The following is an 18,184-nucleotide window of genomic DNA, read 5'->3' as shown; positions in this document are numbered from 1 at the left end:
TCTGATTTTCTGAGGAGACAGAACCTTGACAGAAGCAATATTTTCTGTGGTGCCGTGTGACTTATTTTCCTTTAGGCATGAGAAAGGGCAGTTACTATGCAGCACATTTGTATTTATCCACCACATGTTCACGCAATAGAAGAGTGAGAATTGCTATAAGATTCTTATCTTGGATTATCAGTCTCCAATAACAGTGTTACTGGTATTGGAAGCACCCTAGTTATACAGTAAACACAAGAACACCTTCAGTTTTTGACTGCAGCAATCTGGCTTGCTCCGAATGGCAGGTGTGATGGCAGGGCTGTTGCTCGCAGCTGTTGAGAGCTTTCAAGGACCATGGAAGCCATACATAAACGTGTGCTTGGTAAGAAACCAGTCCAACTTCTGCCTTCAGACTCGTGAGAAGCCTATTGTTCTGGGTTGGTCTTTTAAATGACTATCTTAATGACTTTTGAACCACGTTACTGTTGGACGTTCATACCTTGTGCTCAGGCTGCAGCCCCAGACACAGAAACCTGATTGACTGAATGCAGCGCTCTGAAGCTTCAGCAGAAGGAGAGTGGGAGTTTTCAGGATGGTGATTACAAATCTGGACATCTGAATTCCTTGCCAGAAGCACTTTGATGCATTAGCATTTCCTGGAATCTGAGCATATATAAGAATAAACCAAAACATTCAGTCATAGTGTTAACAGAGAGAGATTCACTTCTGAGCAGTACCAAGGGGCAGATCTGGTAGATGTTCTCAGTTATGACATGAAAACAGGCTGGAGAACTTAATCAGAGAAGCAGACAGAAAGACTTTGATAAGAGCTGCTCTTCCAGCAGTGATGGAAAGGCTGGGTGAAGCCATCTGTGTACGTGAGTCTCTTCTATTGCTTTCTGTTCTTGCTTCTGTTTTTGTTTTTTGTTTTTTTCCCCTAAGTACTTATAAAATATGTGCAGTAAATTTTGACATGACCAAGCTTTCAGGAAATCAAACAAATAATAGCTATGTTAGTCCGGAGTTTGAAATGTCAGAAGTACACGTAAGTCAGCCTGCAGTGAAACCCCACAGTAAGTCACTGGGCTCATTCTGCCCGTGCCAGTGGCAGGTCCTGTCCAGCCAGGAATCTGGGTTTACCTTCTGTGGGATTTGTGGCATAGAGAATGGGCAAAGGAGGTAAGAAGGGAGTGAGCGGTGCATACCCAGGTCCTGTCCTGACACGGAGCCCTGCAGCACTCCCAGCTCTCTCGGATTAGAAGGAGCCCCAGCATTCAGCGCAATTTTGTTCATAATTCTGTCCTTTACATAGGTCGCTCTGATGGTAAAGCCTCCTCTATATTTCCATGGAAACTACAACAAAGAGCACAATGACACTATTGATAGAGCAAATTCTCAGCTACAAATCACTATTTTTCAATACAGTCACTGCCATTAGCAATGCACTTTCACCAGGGATGAACGAGAGCTGCATGCTGCACTCATCAAAAATCAGCACCAGTAGAGGTGATCCACTGTCACAGTCACCACTGCTAAAACGCACCGCCCATCGCCTCACTGTGCTCACATCCACTATTTGGTTTCCATAAACATTCCATAAAGTGTCAGTGAATGTCAGTGGGTGCCATTTTTTTTCCACACGGAGGAATTCAGTTCCACACCTCTACTTCATCTGCGCTCTCATGTCAGATACTACTCTGTCAGACCACCCTTCTGCTGCCATCTGTCGCACAGCAACAAAATGTAATGGAATATTGGTGGGAAGGTTCAACCTCTGCTGCCTCCGACATCACAGGCCAGAATCATAAAATAGAAGGCATTACTTTCGGAGCAGCCCTCATATTTAATCTGATTTCTACATAGTTATCACAAAGTACGCAGTTATGCAGTTCAAGCCTCAGGTAATTTTTTTGGCTTCTTAATGTCATCTCTTTATAATACTTCATGAGTTTTGTCAGTGCTGTTAGGTCTTGTTCGGAGCAAAATATTTGAGCTGTGTGTGTACACGTATGTGTGCCTGTGTACACCCACGCTTGGAAGGTGATGCAATTCCTATTAAACCTTGGGATACTCTTAGCTAGGGAGAGATAAAGAGGGAGTTTATTCATGGTCACAAATACAGAGTGTTCCCCTGTGTAGGGCGCTCTGCAATCTTCACCCCACAGGTGAATATGGGCAATGGGCTCACAGAGCAGTGCTGACTCTGGCACACAGCGATCCCCCCTCTTGCAGGAGCAAGGCAAGAGACTCGAACGCGGGGTTTTTAACCTCTAGTTTTTGGCAGTGGACTGCTTCCTCTGCTTTGAAAAAGTAATAGCAGGGCAGGGAACTGATAATGCCTCCTCTCCAAGGCATATGTTATTAAACGCTATCAGTGCGCTGCTGAGATCTTTGTTCCGATCCAGTGCAGCTGGAGGGCTTTTGAAAAGTCGAGTTTTAAAGTCTGGTACCTGAAATCCTATGTAAAAATTAATTAAAACTGTGCCATCCTGGTGTCAGGGTTCGCTTTTACTGCACATTGCTTGCACCAGCCATGAGCACAAAATGTTAATTCCTTGAACCAGTTTAAGAAAGGCAGACTGCATACCCAGAGCTGACCACCTCCTAACAGTGGTCGTACTGGCAGGGAACACTGGCAGTCATCCATTGCACATAATCTAGTGCATAATTATATTTGATAGAAGCTTTCTGGTATGTGTGGATAATGAACAGTTCGTGTATTTATGAACCTGGAATGTTCCTAAAATGAGTTACTGCATGCTCAACATCAGTTTCCCAAGTCTTTTTCAGACTGCAGTATTGCATTACATTTACTAAATAGATTAAAATGTATTGCAGCCTTAAGGGATACATTATTCCTGTGGACAAGCAAGGGCATTTATGCAAGCAACATTGATTGGTTTTAGTAGAAGTTAGTTATGCATGTAAATCCATGTGCCGTGAGATCACATTGAACACTGGCAGAGGTGCTTTCACCCTGAAAATATACCAGCCTCTACCTGCAGAGTCTGACTTTCACTTCAAACAGTGAAGCAGTGGACAGCAATACTTTATAGCCCCTGTTATCTGCATGACTTCAGCATACATGGCACTTTATGCCCGCTGCAGAAACAATGAGGTCTGCACAAATATACGGTAGAATAAAATCAACACAGTGGTGGCTGTGATTCACTAGATTAGATAGTTTTCCTAGGCTTTCTGAAGCTGTGTCATGGGCAGTAGGAGGGTGTTTGCCAGACACCATGTCCTGTGCTTATGGCATAGAGTCAGATGAAGAATCTGCAACGGCCTCCACACTACTCAACAGCAACTGTTCCATCAGCTTCAAACAGTTGTAACTGTATAGAGGTATGGCTGATACAGTCAGTTTTGTAGGGAGTGTAGTACCCATCATGGCCTTATCTAGATGTAGTTTCTAGTTTAAAGTGCGTGGGTATTTGAGTTGTGTGGGTGCACTGACACCGCATCACGCTGGCAGCTCTGTACTCGTCATCTATGACAGTTTGCACATGGGTGCCATCAGTGGGTGACACAAAGAGGTAAATAATACTGACTGGTTTAATGTGATGTCATTCCTACCAGTTTGGTGTTGTTCTCAAAGTCCCTTCTTGTCTCAGCCTCCTAATCCATGGAGGTGTGTATAGCAGACCAAGTTTTCTCCTTTCCAGATTGTAGCTGCATATTTACGAGCTCGCTGGGAGGACACAGCTGGGTGCGCTGCTGTGACACTGTAGCCACAGCATGATCGGCATCAAACACTGTTATTAAAGGACAGAAAGCAGTCAGCTACAGGGCTTCCATGTGCTCAGGCTCTTCCAGAATATACAAAATGACTTCCTTATCCAAAGCGTTATGCGCTCTGGGACAGCTATGCTGACGCCAGTAAGTATGGACGTCTTTGACCTCAGGGGTTGCACGTCATCATTAATATATACAGCTGGATGGGGACGGTCTCCCCATTCTCTGGAGCAGCATTCGATCGTTCCCAAAAGATGTTTGCTTCTTGTGCTTACCTGACCCTGCCCTAGGATGTTTGTACTTCAGGTTTACCTTTGGGAAGTGTAGTTCAATATCTAACATAGATCAATGCCATAAATTAGGCGAACTGGTTCTTGATACAGATCAAGAAGCAGCGCAGATCTGATAGAGCTGGAGAGATCCAGATAAATCAGCCGCTGACACAGCAGTAACTTTGTTATGTCTGAGCAATGAAACATGGCTTCCTAACACAGCTGCTCCTCACCCTCATCAGCTGGCAGGTATATATGGCATGATGGGCTATACGGCACACTGGGTAATACAGCACGATGGGTTATACGGCAGAGTGGGTAATACAGCACGATGGGTTATTGGGCACAGTGCTTCTTGATGCTTTAGAGCAACACTTTTCTTTCCTGCTCACAGCAGTTTTACACTACTCATTTTTTCTACAGTCAAACGTTGCATTATTTCTGTTCAATTCTTATTTCTTTCTTTTGCTTCCTGACGACAGAGGCTGTATGTGGCCCCATTTCCATGTGATTTGTCAGCTAAACATACACCGACTTACAGTGATGCCATACTTTGAGTGTGTTCCCATCCCACACAACAGGTTTTCCTGCCCACTGTTACAAACATTTCATTTTTCACTAAGCAAGAATCAATATGCAGTCTCTCTGCAGTGTGGCTGTACAGATGGCGCGCGCTGAGGTCTGGGTGGGCTGGTGATTTTCAGATCAAATCTGGAGAATTCCCAAGTGAAACTCATGGAAGCTTTCTGGCCTCACCGGATGAGAGCCACAGGGGCTCTTGGGTAGACTGGGCTCTCTCTGAAAGGCGAAAGGAAACCCACAAGTGAAACAGATTTAAGAACTTGGACCCTGCGTTATCTGCACTCAAAGTTTATACCCTTTCCGTGTAACACTAACAGAAGAAAAAATTTATAAAATCTTGTATTAGTCACTGTTACCAGCAGATAAGCTGAGTTTACTGTGGGCCAGACCAGCGGAGTAAAGTCCTATTTTCTTTAGCCAACTTTTCTGATCATAGCTACATCTAAAGTAAGCCATATCGTGAGTCACTTTTTAAGAGCTGAATGGCAGAAGTTGAGGGGTTTGGTGTGTGAGTCAAACAGGGTTTTCTTTGGAAGCTTTAATGGACAATGTCAGTTTTCACTGCTAAAGATCTAGCTCTCCTACACTGAACGGAAAACAGAGGGTAAGAGTATGAATATACAAAGCACATGAAGAAAGTAAGACGTGACCACACACTGAATATATACATACATAGATGTATGTACACCTGCTTATTTGAAGCAGATGGAAAAGCCAATGAAACAAAGAGAACAGAAAGGCACAGGGGAGTCTTATCCATACCAAGTATCATTCTTAAGAACCGTAGAAGAGCACAATGCCATCCAGCAATGGCTGCAACCTTGGGAAAACGCTTGGAAGAAGCACTGCATCCCTCAGTCACTGGCTCTTGCCAGCTGCTGGGTGCCTCTGTGAGCCCTCTTATAAAATATTAATCCATAGGCCCAGCCAGCACCCGAGGCTCAGCACTGGGGCTGGGTGGAGGTGTGCCAGCCAGGGCCGCAGATGGGAGATGGCAGTGGCTCCTGGAGCCGGGTGTGCATGGCCATGGGGGAGCTGGCTGTGCCCATCCTGGCCTCCCACTGCTCGCTGCCCACTGTCCCTCCTGCTGGGGATTTGGAGGCAGTGCTGCTTCTGCATGGCCTGGCTGCCAGCTCCACAGCACCAAGCGTGCCACCAGCACCAGCCAGCTGCCACAGTTCATCCTCCTCTGCACTAGCCCACAGCACCAGGGCTCCAGCTCCAGCTCTCAGTGCTCTGGTTTTTCTCACTGGTCATAGAATCACAGAATATCCAGAGTTGGAACCCATAAGCATCATCAAGTCCAACTCCTGGCTTCACAAAGGACCACCCAAAAATCAGACCATATGTCTGAGAGCATTATCCAGATGCTTCTTGAACTCTGGCAAGCTCAGTGCCATGATCACTGCCCTTGCAGGTCATCTTTCCCTGTCTCCCTCCTTCCATTCCCCTGGCCCAGACCGACTGGCACTTCCATTCCCCTGGCCCAACATTTTGGCACAAGGCTCCCCTGCAGTGGGATGCAGAGGGGGCAAAGCTAAACTTTGAAGGCACCCATGCAAACACAGTGAGCTGTTCTCTGGGGAAAAAAAGAATGTACACATTTTGTGCTTGGTCCCCCATTGCGTAATAACCTGAAGAGTCAACCTTCTGAAAGAAGCTGATGAAGTTCCCCAGCTCTTGTGCATGGAGATGAGCAGGAACCTGCCTGCTGGATCTTGCAGGTGTGCTCCCAGGAAGATGCAGGTGCAGGGAGAGCAATGGTGCTGCAGTCTGGAGGCAAGCATTGCATGTGGCACCACTCTCAGCACTCCTGTGATGGGCAGTTGCCAAATCGTACACACATATGAGGAAACCTGTGTGTGCTGAAACGCCCAACATTGTGCCATGGTTGTTTGTACTGAAAAATAATAGTCCCCAGTTTATTACTGTAATAATGGAAAGATACGATTTGTAAAACATACAATTATTTGCTGCAAAGGCTCTGATTGAAAGAAAAATAAACCAAACAATCATGGGGTAATTGGCTCAGATGCCTTCATCACCACCAGCTCTACAGCGCTCACCAACATCTTACAGGGTTAGATGATATTTTCGCTCACTTGAATTAGTTAAAACATTGCGTTAATGTTAATTTATTCCTGTTAATGCATTATTTTTCTGTAAACATGACTTAGGTGCTTTTGTGTTCTTGTTCAGCTATCTAAGAGGGTACATATGGAAAGTGTTTTAGCAAGTAGAATTGGAGTTAGTTCACAGCGTTCAATGGTATCACATTTCTCATTATGCCCCTGCTTCATTAGAAGTACTTTTAAGATACTGAGTACCCATTTATTGCTCATTGTGACACGCATATAACACGGCTACTGAGAGCTGAAAATCGTCCCTGCCCAAGTTCACAACAGATGAGATGCAATGTCTGGAAGACGTTTTCAGAAATAATGCTCTGTGCAGTGCAAATCCCAACGGGTTTGTTTAGAAAACCTCTCTCAGCCCACTGAAGGGAGCTTCTAAAAAGTGTTAATTTATGCTGCTGCTTTGAAACAAATTCTGGCTTCTTCTAAATATTTGTGTTCACAAGAACTGACTTATGTCTCTCCTATGATGGTTGCCCTCCCATCAGTGTAGGTGTCTCCTTGAGGTTAAGTATCTAAAAAAACAAGATTCGAAATCGTGCTAGCTGAGACTCAAGTTGTGAGCAAACAACCAGAACCCAGCAATAACCCACAACCAAAGTAACTCATCTTCCCAAAGCTGTACGAACATTTGTAGTCTGAAGGGCGGCCGTGCGGAACCCTTCTGGTGAGCTGAGCACCAGAATCCCCAGCAGAACCTCTGCTCCCGAAACACAGATAGAACGCACAGAGCAGAACAAAGCAGCGTCTCATCCTTTCTGAAAGTCTCGAGCTATTCATCACGCTTCTTGGTACTGCCACCACCAGCTTCTTTTCATCAACTGCTTTACACTCATTCTGGTAATTGCCTGTTACCCATTTCCACACCGCCGCATTATTCACTGTTTCCAGGAACTCCACAGACCCCGTTTTTATGCCTATGGATTGAACACAGCACATAACATAATTTCATCTTTGTTTTCATGTGGTTTAATTGCAGTTTAATTCCAATCCAGGTAACGTGTTTGGATTTTCCTGGTTTAAACGCAGTCCAGCAGAAGTTGTTTCTCTTTTTCCAGTGTTACATTAAAAATATTAGAACGAAAAGCACTGGAATAGAACAAGGAAAGTAAAAAACATACTTTCAAAGAGAAAACAGACATAAGAGAGAAATCTCATTTCTGCCTTTTGAGATAAACGTTCCCAACAGTTTCCCCAATGCAAAACAAAGCCCTTTAGGTTGAAGTAACTTTAGAATGAGCAACTCCTGCTATCCTGCCTTCCTTTCATAACTTTTAATGAACTCCTTAAAACACGGATTTCTCAGCATGTATGTAAATTGAGAAAAGAGAAGATATTCTCAACGATCAATTAGAGATTTATTAATTTCTCTATGGAAGAACCTCCTTTGCCATCACAATACAACACGTGCACGTACTCATCCCAATTTGCTAGCGATAAAAGCAGTGTTGCCTTTAGGAAAGCAAAGCACAAAACGTCTTTAAAATGTTGTTACAAAAGAGAAAGCCTTTTATTCACAGCACAGTGTTTTGATGACTTATAATGTCTCTAAAGTGTATATTATTTCCAACATCTTCTTGACTCCGAGCTTTAAAACCAATGTAGTAGGTTTGATATTTGGGGGTTGAAGCTCGATGATCACCATGGTCCTTTTCAACCCAGGCCATTCTATGATATTTTCTAAGAATCCTGACAGTTCATTTCAGTAATTTCAGCCTCTACGAGGAGTTATTTGTAATATCCATTTTGTCTCATGTTGGTATTTAGTTGTGTTTGGAAATTCCTTCCAAAATCCCCCAAGTCTCACATAAAGAAAACTGAGAAAATGGTTTGAGGTCAGCCTGAGGGTTTTCTGTGGCTCCTTTGAACCCCATCCCTGGGGACGCAGAGCTGTATTACCGACCTTCAGGTGGAAGGAGAGGGAAAGAACAGCGGTAGCAGTTTTTGAAAGAGCCTCTGAAAAAACCCTTTGTATCACATCACATCGCATCGCCCTGAGTGTCCCACGCTCCTGTGCTGGAAATTCACGTGGTTTGACTGAAGGAGCGCTGTCATCTCACGGCAATCTCTATCGGCTTCCCCACACAGCAGTGCAGATGCAATGCTTCTAAAGGAGAGGACCACCGCAGGTGCTGCCCCTAAGACAGAGAGGATGTGGGGCAGAAGGCTGAGTTTGCATGAGCAGCGGTGGTGACAGAACAGCCAGCAGCACAGCTGGACCCAGGGGTGCCAAGGGCTGCGGGATGCTCGTCCCAAACAGTGCTGTACAATCACCTCCCCAAGGGACACAGAGCCCCCACGCTCCCTCCTCACAGAAGAAGGATGCATTGAGGAAACCAGAAATAGTACCAAACAAAGAAACAGACGAGGTGCTGCTAGTACCGAGAGCCCTACAACGGGATGGCATTTTTCCCATCTTCGATACTTTCACATGGAAAGGTTACGGCGTTTGCTGTGAACTTCAGCATCCCTCAACCTCAATCCCACAGCCTTCAGAAGTTGTAGAATTTCTGTGCTTTTAAGTAAAACACACCATGAGCAGGAATGAAACTCTTGCAAAGCACACGTGGTCAGCGGCAGGCATCCGCGTGGCACTCCCTGCCAGCTCAATGGGAACAGCTCCCCTCACCCCGGGACAAAGCAGAGGTGCCCCCACCCTCACCACAGTCTGTGTGCTGCTGCTGAGCCTCGTGGAAATGGGAAGGGCACGTGGAGCTGTGCTGAGTTCTGGAGCTTGGAACACAAGCTTTGTTCAAGCTCTGGGGTTGTATATACGGTTGGTAGCGCTGCAAACCCAGATAGAGTAATTACATGCTTCTTTCTGATAGGAATTCTTTTTGTTTGTACAGTATTACATCTATCTATATATAAATATTTAGTTTCTGGAAATCATGCAGTATATGATGCCATACATTCAGCACACACCTTCTGAGTTATAAACCCACTTAGTTGAACTACATTTCCCATTTAAAGGAGATCTGGATCCGCTCTCTCCCAGTTCAACCCCGACAAGGGCTGCCCCTGGAGCCACCCCTGGGCCCTGCCCTGCGCTGGGAGGCACAGAGGTGGCAACGAGGCACTCCACGTGTGCGCTGCCCCATGGGGATGGAGCAGATTGGCAAAGCTTTGCCACTTTTTTTCTGTGGTGCATTTTAGTTGGATTTGCAGGTGCCGGCCCCATAAGGAACACGCTCGGGTTGAGAGCTCTTTGCTTGGGGGGGTACTTCAGCAAAACGGAGTTTCTCGATGGTTCCCAAAAGCATAGTGCATGGGTGCCTTGTGAATAGGAAGGGGGGGAGAGAAAAAAAGAAAAAGAGGGGGAAAAAAGGGGGGAAAGGGGGGGGGGTGGGGAAGGGGGGGGGGGGAAGAGGGAGAGAAAGGGGGGGAGGAAGGAGAAAAAAAAAAGTGATTTTCTGGGGAAAAAAAAAATAACAATAATAAAGGTTATTTCCCAGGGAGGAAAAAGCCCAGCGCCCGGCACGGTGATTTCCAGCGCCCCGCATGCCGCGCTGCTCGGGGCGGCCGCTCCGCACCGCACCGCACCGCACAGCGCCGGGACCCCCCGGGGCGTTCGGGCCGCGCCGCGCCGCGCCGCTCGCCGCGACCCTTGCGGTATGCGGGCGGCTTGGCAGGGGCAGATGAAGGATTTCATTGAGTGTGAAGACAGAGAGCAGAGACAGAAAGCAGAAGGAGGCGGCTGCAGCCTTTGTAGTCGGGGAGGAATGCGGAAATGTTGAAGCACTATGTCAAACTTTTTTGAAACGGGGTCAAGTCACATTCAGCCAGCGTGGGAAAGCAGGGGAAAAAAAAAAGAAAGAAAAAAAAAAAAAGTTGAGGAGAGGGGAGGAAAAAAAAAAAAAAAGCAGCGAGCGCTGCCGCCGCCGCCGCCGGGCTGAGCGGGGCCGGAGGAGCGGAGCGGGGCGGGCGGGCAGCGGGGCCGCTCCGGGGCGGGCTGCGGCCGCGGGGCTGCGGGCGCCTCGCAGCAGCAGCGGCGGCGGCGGCGGCGGCGCTCCCCGGGGGCCGCGATTTTCCTTTTCCCCGGGCGGTGGGGGGGGGTGGGAGGCGCGGGCCGGGGCCGAGCGGGAGCTGCCTCCCGCGCCGAGGGGCAGCGGCGAGATGCGGGCCGGGGGCGGCCGGGCGGCGGAGCAGCTACCTGTGTGGCCCGGGCGGCCGGGACCTGCCGGAGACATCGCCATGTGAAGGGGCAGACCCCGGCCGGCTCTCCACCCCGCCTCGCTCAATGGGAGGTTTGTTTTAGGGAGGACTCACCCCCTCCCTCCCAACCCCCCCCCCCCCCCCCCCCCGAAGGACCGAGGGTTATTTGGGGAGCCGCCGGCGGAGCGGGCGGCCGCGGCGCGCACCAGGTAACGCGGGGAACCCATGTGCGGCGCGCGGCCGCGGCCCCGAGCCCACGCGCGGTCGGACCGGGGGCAGCGCGGCGTGCGGGGGGCGGCGGGAGGGCCCTCCGAGGCCCCGAGCGGACGGCGGATCTCCGCGTGCCCCCGCCGCGTGCGGGGCGGCGCGGTGCCGAGCGGGGGGCCCGCTTCCCCGCCGCCCCCGGGGGAAGGCGGCCGGCGGCGGCGGCGGTGCGGCCGCGCGGGGCCAGGCCCGCCGCCCGCCGGAACGCGGCCACGCACACGCGCGACGCGCCGCCCGCCGCCGGGGGGCGCCCTTCCGCCGGGCGGGGCGCGGGGCTGCGTGCGGGGCGCGGGGCGCGGGCAGGTGTCCCCGCGGCGGAAGGGGGGGGGGGGGAGCGGGGACGCGGCGCGGGGGGAGCGGGGCGCGGGGCCGCCTCGGGGCGCTTCTCTCGCGCGGCTGCGAGGCGTGAGCTGCGGCCGTAGGTGCCGTCAGGGGATCCTCGCCGAGCTGCCGGCGCCTTCGTGCCAGCGCGGCGCGGAGGGGGCCGCGGCCCCCGAGGTCGCGGTGTCGGTCCGTTGGTAATGAATGGGCGAGGAGGAAAGGAGAGGGCTGGCGCGCTGCCGCCGTGAGCGGCGTTTGCTCGTGGCCGTGGCGTGGCTGCGGGGGTGAAGCTGGGCGCAGGGGGAAGTGCCTCGGCAGCCGGCCCCACGCAGTGCACGGCAGACGCTGCTCCGGAGCACGGCTTTCGCCCGGCGTCCTTCCCGCTGCAGTCAGCCGGGCGCCACGCTCGTGTCCTGCAGCCGCAGCCCTGCAGCCGGGGCCCATGCTTGATCGTAAGGCTGTTAAGGGGCGTTCGTCTTCGCTCTAGCAAACAGTGCTCAGAAACATACTATCATCTTACAGTATATGCGTGTGTATATATGTGTGCACAGTTCTCCACGAGGCAGGAACGTGCATTCTTGTGTTCTTGCAGTGCGCAGCACAGGGTAGAGTAGCTCCAGGCTGAAGCCTCTCAGTGCTACCATTTGCACGTGAGTACCGGCTGTACAGCACGGGATGTGTCTCAGGGACTCCACCATGTGATGCCCAAGGAACCTCGGGACCCAAGGAACCGGCCATACTTTCCTGTCCCACGAGTGTAGGGATTCTGCTATCTAATGGAGGACACCACCCATATCTTCAGAGTCACACTCTGCCCATCGCTCAGGAAAACCCCATTGCTCGGGGGAAGCCCATACACGCGGTCGCTCTGGCTGTAGTGCAGCCTGGGCACGCTGCAGTAACAACCCAGGTTGTGTCGGCTGTGCAGCGACGCTGCCCGGCAGCCTCTGGTTCACATCTTCCTTTGTGCGTGCAGCTATCTGCTGTGTTAGCATCGTTTACTCAGTTTTAAGCCACGCAGAGTAACGAAGTGGACTGGAGCACAATGGCACCGTGTTCTAACTGCTCTCTCTTGCTTGGTCTCTCCTCCAGATCTAGCTGCCTTCGCACAGACCATGCTCCCAAAGGCTGTATGATCATTTCTGGTGACTGCCAGCGGAGGCTCACTGGGACCCGTGCAGCAGAGAAGGCGGACGAGGGGTTCCTGCTGCCCCTCGGGCAGAGGTACCGGCGTGTGGCCGACCCACAGCGAGGTGCCAGCTTCAGAAGCCGGCAGAGACGAGAGCTGCCGTGAGGTGCTCCGGACCCGGGAGGAAGCGGAGCGGCGGCAGCATGGACAAGGACGGCACCAACCTGGCCGACCAGCAGTATGAGTGCGTGGCTGAGATCGGCGAGGGAGCCTACGGGAAGGTGTTCAAGGCCCGCGACCTGAAGAATGGCGGCCGCTTCGTGGCGCTGAAGCGGGTGCGGGTGCAGACCAGCGAGGAGGGCATGCCGCTGTCCACCATCCGGGAGGTGGCCGTCCTGAGGCACCTGGAGACCTTCGAGCACCCCAACGTGGTCAGGTGAGGGAGCGGGGCCTGCTGTGTGGCGCGTGCGCTGGGCGAGCGGTTTGGGCGCGTGGAGGGCCGGGCCGCCGATGGGCTTTGCGGGTAGAGCGAGAGCTCCTCTGTGCACATGGAGTGTGGTTTGAGGTTTCGACAGGCCGCGGGGCTGTGCCAGTGCTCACCTCATCCCCGTGCTGCCTCCCACACACACAAACACCCATCTCCAGAGGCATAGGCGTGTGACGGCAGTGCTGGGGTGGATGGCAAGGAGCCCTGTACGCACCATTTCCTCAGGCGTGAGAGGGAATGAAAACCCAACGACTCCCTTTGTCCCAGGTATTAGCTCTGACAGCTGCAGCTGATTCTTAGCAGCTCTATTCATTACCCAAAGGTAATGGTTATAGCTTTAGTAGGATATGCATTCCACTTCTTCAGATGCTTTTATAAATGTTTGCAGATTATTATGTTATAGAGGAGTTGAAGCCTAAGACTGAGCTTTACAGGCCTCATGACTGAGTGCTGCTTGTTGGTGAATTCCCCAGGAGGTGCTGGTGGTGCTACCAAGAGTGCAGCAGAAGGAGCGCAGGCCTTGCTTTCAGCATGGTGGCTGTGGCACCAGGTTTCCTAGCTGTTGTGTTGGTAGCGTAAGCTCTGAGTGAACGAGCTTTGTTCTTGGGCAGGTTCCCCATGCTGAGACTGGCTTGTGAGCATCTTTATTTGAATATCACGAACTTTAAAACGTGTGCCTTGCTTTGAGATACTTGGGTGCATCATCTTGCTGGTGACGCTGCATCAATAGGTACATTTCCTGCTATTTGTATTATTGTACTCACATATTACATAGTAAAGGGGAAATATTCCTTACTTCACTAATGCCAAGCCTCTTTGGGTCGTAGAGGAGTAGAGATGCTGTGGTGACAGAGGTGGCTGTCAGACTGTCTTGTAGCTGTGGTCACCTTATTTGTCTTAGGGATTGAGGTGAGGGCTTTCATGGTACTAAGTGGAGCAGGAAAGGTAGGAAAGGGAATAATTAAAATACAAAAGCCAATAGCTAGAAATAAGTTAGTTTTCTTTCATCTCAAGGCAATGTAATAGAACAGTCCCATTTCTGAGCAAACTGAATAGGCAAAGAATGTTTTAGGAAGTATTGGTCATGGAGTGGGAAATGGTAGGAAATCATAGGTCTCCTCGCAGTATCCAAGCAATGGGGTGCAGTCTGCAGCTCACACTTAACCAGTGCAGGTCAGAAAGATCCCCCATTTGCTCAACAGCCATTATTCTGACAGGCAGCTGGTAATGCCAGAGGCTTAGTTGCAAACATTGCAAAATGGGGGCATGTTACTGTGGGCAACATTTTGTATTTGGTCAATGAATCAGGTGGGCTGATGCACCCAAAGGCCTTTCTTGGCAATAGAGATAATTAAGAGTTCTTAAAATCTCTGAAATCCAGTCTACTAATTTCAGGGAGTAAATGTGGATTTAGGTGCCCAAGTTTAGATATTTATGTATTTTGAAAATTGTAAGCCTTCTTTGGGAATGATTAAAGAATGCTTATGAACTTTATTTAATCACTGAGATCTTTCCATATGAAGTAAAAGATTTATTGAAGTGCTTTCTAATCCAGAGATCAGAACGTAAGAGCAATTGCAAGCACTATCCTAAAACAAGAGAAATGCTTTTCAAAAGCAACCTCTGTTGTGCACACTTAATCGGTAGAGCCGTGCAGCAGTGGCTGTAAGTAGCACTTTGGAGTGGTTGAAATTGTATCCCTGTAATGGAAGATTATTGGAAAATATGATTTAAATTCGATTAGTAAATAAAAATAATGGCAAATGTGTTGTCTGCATACCGGAGTAGGAGGTATGGCGTGTTCAGAGCGCTGGGACAGCCACACTAGTATTTGAAGCCAGACGTTTTGCAAAGGGGACATCTATTTTCTGGATGTTACAGGCAGGTAGCCTGAGAGAAATGAGTGAGTGATGCAAATGCCACATCAGATCCGTCAGCTCTGAGTAAAGGCGTGTGGTCCGTGAGTCGTTCGGTACAAACTGACAGTCATTCTGTGAGTCAAAATTTAGACAAACTACCAAGAGTTGAGCTGCGTTTGACCCGTGCTGCTGAGCAGGCGTGGTGATGGTACTCTGTATCAGCTGATGGCAGCAGAAGAGGCCACGAGCCGTGTTGTGTTGTGCTGAACTCAAAGGATAGGCTTGGGCCGGCTCAGTGAGCACTGTAAGGAGCTCAGCCCAGGGCTGTCCTATCTGCATGAGGAGGTGTTGAATGTGAAGAGCAGTTTGGGAAAGAGAATCCCTGGTACATGCTTAGTAGACATGGAGCTGCATAGTTTTGCTGGTGAGCCTCAATGCAGGGCCAGCGGAGCTCCTGCAGACCAGCGTTGGCCTGCGGGGCGTACATTCCCTTCTTTAAAATCCTGAGGAATGCCTGGTGCCAAAACTGGTTCCTAATGCTTGGCGCTGGGGGCAGAAGAGAATGTTCTCCATAAAGCAGAAATGAGTGAATAACATAGAATAATTTTAAACAAAACAGTTATCATATTTTTCCATGCTACTTCTTGCTCATGATCTGAGGGTTTGTTTCGTGTCCCTTCTATCCAAGTGAGGTATTTCCATCTTCGCACCACGCCGAGATGCGTTTCTCACAGCATGGCTGCTTTTACTGCAGGAGGTAAAGAAATGAGGTGAGAGCTCCTGGCAGGATAAGGCAAGAAGAGATGCAGGGTGAGAAGCAAAGTCTCACCTTCAGCAGAAAAGTGACGGTAGTGGAAGTGTCTGAACTGTTAAATAAAGGGATTAAGGCCTAGTGGACTCACCAAAACTTGTGTAAGACTAACAAAATTAGAATACAGAAGGGCATGGGAGAAAATGCAGTTAAAAGGATGACTGCTTTGCCCTTAAAATATTGTCCTGATTGCATTTGCCCTTGTAAAGAGCCCCCCATCAGGACACCTTACACTGTTCCATTTACCTTCATGGAGTAAATAGCCAGCAAAAAATAGCCAGTTTTCAAGAGTAAATGGTAACGTGAATTGTTCTGAAGTGAGCAATGTTGTAGGCTATGAAATATCCTCAGTAAGAGGAGGATGATTAAGGTGCTCACCTTTCAGATAAAACGTAATGCCTTATTCAAGCTTTCCTGTGTACAGTACTTAAATCTGAGCTAAAATTGGTCCAGCACTTATGTAGCTCAGTGCTGTTCTCTTTGGGAAGAAGTGAAATATATGTAGACAAAGGACAGGCCTTGCCAGGAATAAATGACAGATTCAGGAAATTCCTGTGTGTAAAACTGGGAGTATTCCCTGCTGTAGTATATCTGTACATTTTTTCCTGTGATTATATTGCTAAATTCAGCAATATATTGTGTTCATTTTATATCTCTCCTGCTGATAATCAGATGAATAATTTTCCCCTAATGTTAATCGTCCGTCAGACTGTGAATTCGCACCCTAGGAAGGTGATACACAAGACAGAATGCTGTAATTCTTGCAGTGCTTGATTTCTGATATATATATGTAGATAAATACATCTAACAGTTTAATAGTATTGAACCATAAGCAAATACAGCAAACCTGCAAAGCTGTATGTTTTTGCTTCCTGGCTCTCTTTTTTTGCAGGGGAGGGAGGATAAATCTGGTCTACTATTTTTATGGGCTAGTAAGTCTTCTACTTTAAAACAATCAAAATTATATTGAATGCAATCTATTATAATTTAATCTGATCTATTATGTTAAAGGTAAGGGTCAGAAATGTAGCCGTTCAGCATCATAATTATCATCTAATAAGGAACTTAAAACCTTATTTCTCTCCTTCCTGCTAAGAAAGGGTAGTAGGTGGCCCAGGGAATCGACTTCTGTCCAGCAGAGTGATCTGCCCAGCTGAAAGCGTAACGCCATTCCTCAGACTTTTTGGTACGTGGATAAATGTGTGGGAAACCCAGTAATTACAAGTAATGGGGCAATTATCCCGTATTCAGAGTTCAGTGTTACTTTACATCCAGTGAAATTAAAATGACACTGTAGACTTTGTGGTAACACAACACCATCATGATGCTTTTTCCTAATATTTACAATCCACTGCTCTTATCTTTTGGGTTACGCTTGAGAGCACTGTGGAGCCTATCAGCTGCGTCCCCTGGAGGACACCTGACTGCCCCATCCCTGTGTGCCCAGGCACAAAGACCTGCACTTGGCTGCTCAAAGCCCCCAGAAGTACACTCCAATGGCTTGGTCCTTAAAATGGTGTTATGCTAAGATAGGAGGTATCTTTTTCATAACAGCATCTTAAAATTCCCCATCTAACTCAATACAGAGAGCAGTCAGAATGTGAAACAAGTCACCAATATAAGGTAAAGCTTTTGGAAGGTAGTTTGAACTTGCATTTGTTTTGCTTGTTCAGTTTGTCAAACTGAAGTCTTATGTGAACTTGCAGTGGGAGAGGAGTTTCAAAATGCAGTAGCCAGTTTTGTTCCTCTGTTCAGTTTGTGGCAATGCTGATATTGGCTGCTGTCTTTTTAACTGCGCTGTTAAGAAGTTTAAAGGGTGATGTTCTCAAAATCAGTGAGATGTTCCATCCTGTTAAGCGAAACATTTCTATTTTAGAGGGTGTTTCTCTCCAGTGAATTCTGCTTCCTTCCTTACTTCCTTTTTCTGCCAAGCTAATGTTAAACTTTTAGGCTATGACATCATTCCTACAGATCGGTGGTGTGCAATACCATTTATTTTTGTGTAGCACCACTCATATGCAACTGACAGACTCCAGGAGTGGGTAGTTTCATGTTGCTGGGTACGAGGATTATCTGGCGTGCTGAAAGAGTGAAATGAGATGTAGAGATGGGGTGAAGCAGAAGAAACTGAATTGGAAACTTCAAAATTGCCAAGGTTAAAGGAATTAATGTGGCAGATTAGTCTCAACAGAGGTGGATGAGTAATGGGAAGGAAAAATTGAGTGAGCCTCAGAGTCAGCTTCAGGCTAACACAAACAAGATGGTCTTCAAGGCAAAATGAGGAGATGGGAAATGCCTTGGTGGGAGGGAGGCAATTCCAGGCTGGGGAGCCCTCGGAGATGGCCCTTTGCTGTCCTGCCACAGCTGGGAGCCACCACGAAGGCACTGGAGAAGAGGCTGTGAGCTGTAGAAAGGGCTTTGGTGTGCAGGAGAGCGAGGGGAGCGGTGT

At 48.8% G+C, this 18,184-nt stretch overlaps 1 protein-coding gene and 1 long non-coding RNA gene across 5 annotated transcripts in view; one reads left to right on the top strand and one right to left on the bottom strand.

Moving 5' to 3' along the window:
• Positions 1-8,045: 8,045 nt before the first annotated feature.
• LOC112531971 lies at positions 8,046-10,922 on the bottom strand. Its single transcript, XR_003074170.3, has 2 exons — positions 10,863-10,922; positions 8,046-8,847 (listed from the first exon to the last, which is right to left on the bottom strand). It is a non-coding gene; the product is annotated as an uncharacterized LOC112531971 (long non-coding RNA).
• Positions 10,781-18,184, top strand: part of CDK6 (cyclin dependent kinase 6) — a 133,898-nt gene continuing 126,494 nt past the window's right edge. For 2 of the 4 annotated variants that reach the window (NM_001397375.1, NM_001397373.1), the window contains exons 1-2: positions 11,033-11,073; positions 12,542-13,014. In NM_001397375.1, coding sequence (NP_001384304.1) covers positions 12,782-13,014 — 233 coding nt within the window. In that variant the 5' untranslated portion in view covers positions 11,033-11,073; positions 12,542-12,781. Of the gene's footprint in view, positions 10,957-11,032; positions 11,074-11,505; positions 11,647-12,541; positions 13,015-18,184 lie in introns of those variants that run through there. The other 2 variants (NM_001007892.4, NM_001397374.1) reach the window with 2 other exon arrangements.

The sequence above is a fragment of the Gallus gallus genome, chromosome 2, assembly GCF_016699485.2.
Source record: "Gallus gallus isolate bGalGal1 chromosome 2, bGalGal1.mat.broiler.GRCg7b, whole genome shotgun sequence".
In the NCBI taxonomy this organism is placed as follows: domain Eukaryota; kingdom Metazoa; phylum Chordata; class Aves; order Galliformes; family Phasianidae; genus Gallus; species Gallus gallus.
This window is presented reverse-complemented; position numbering and strand designations above follow the sequence as displayed.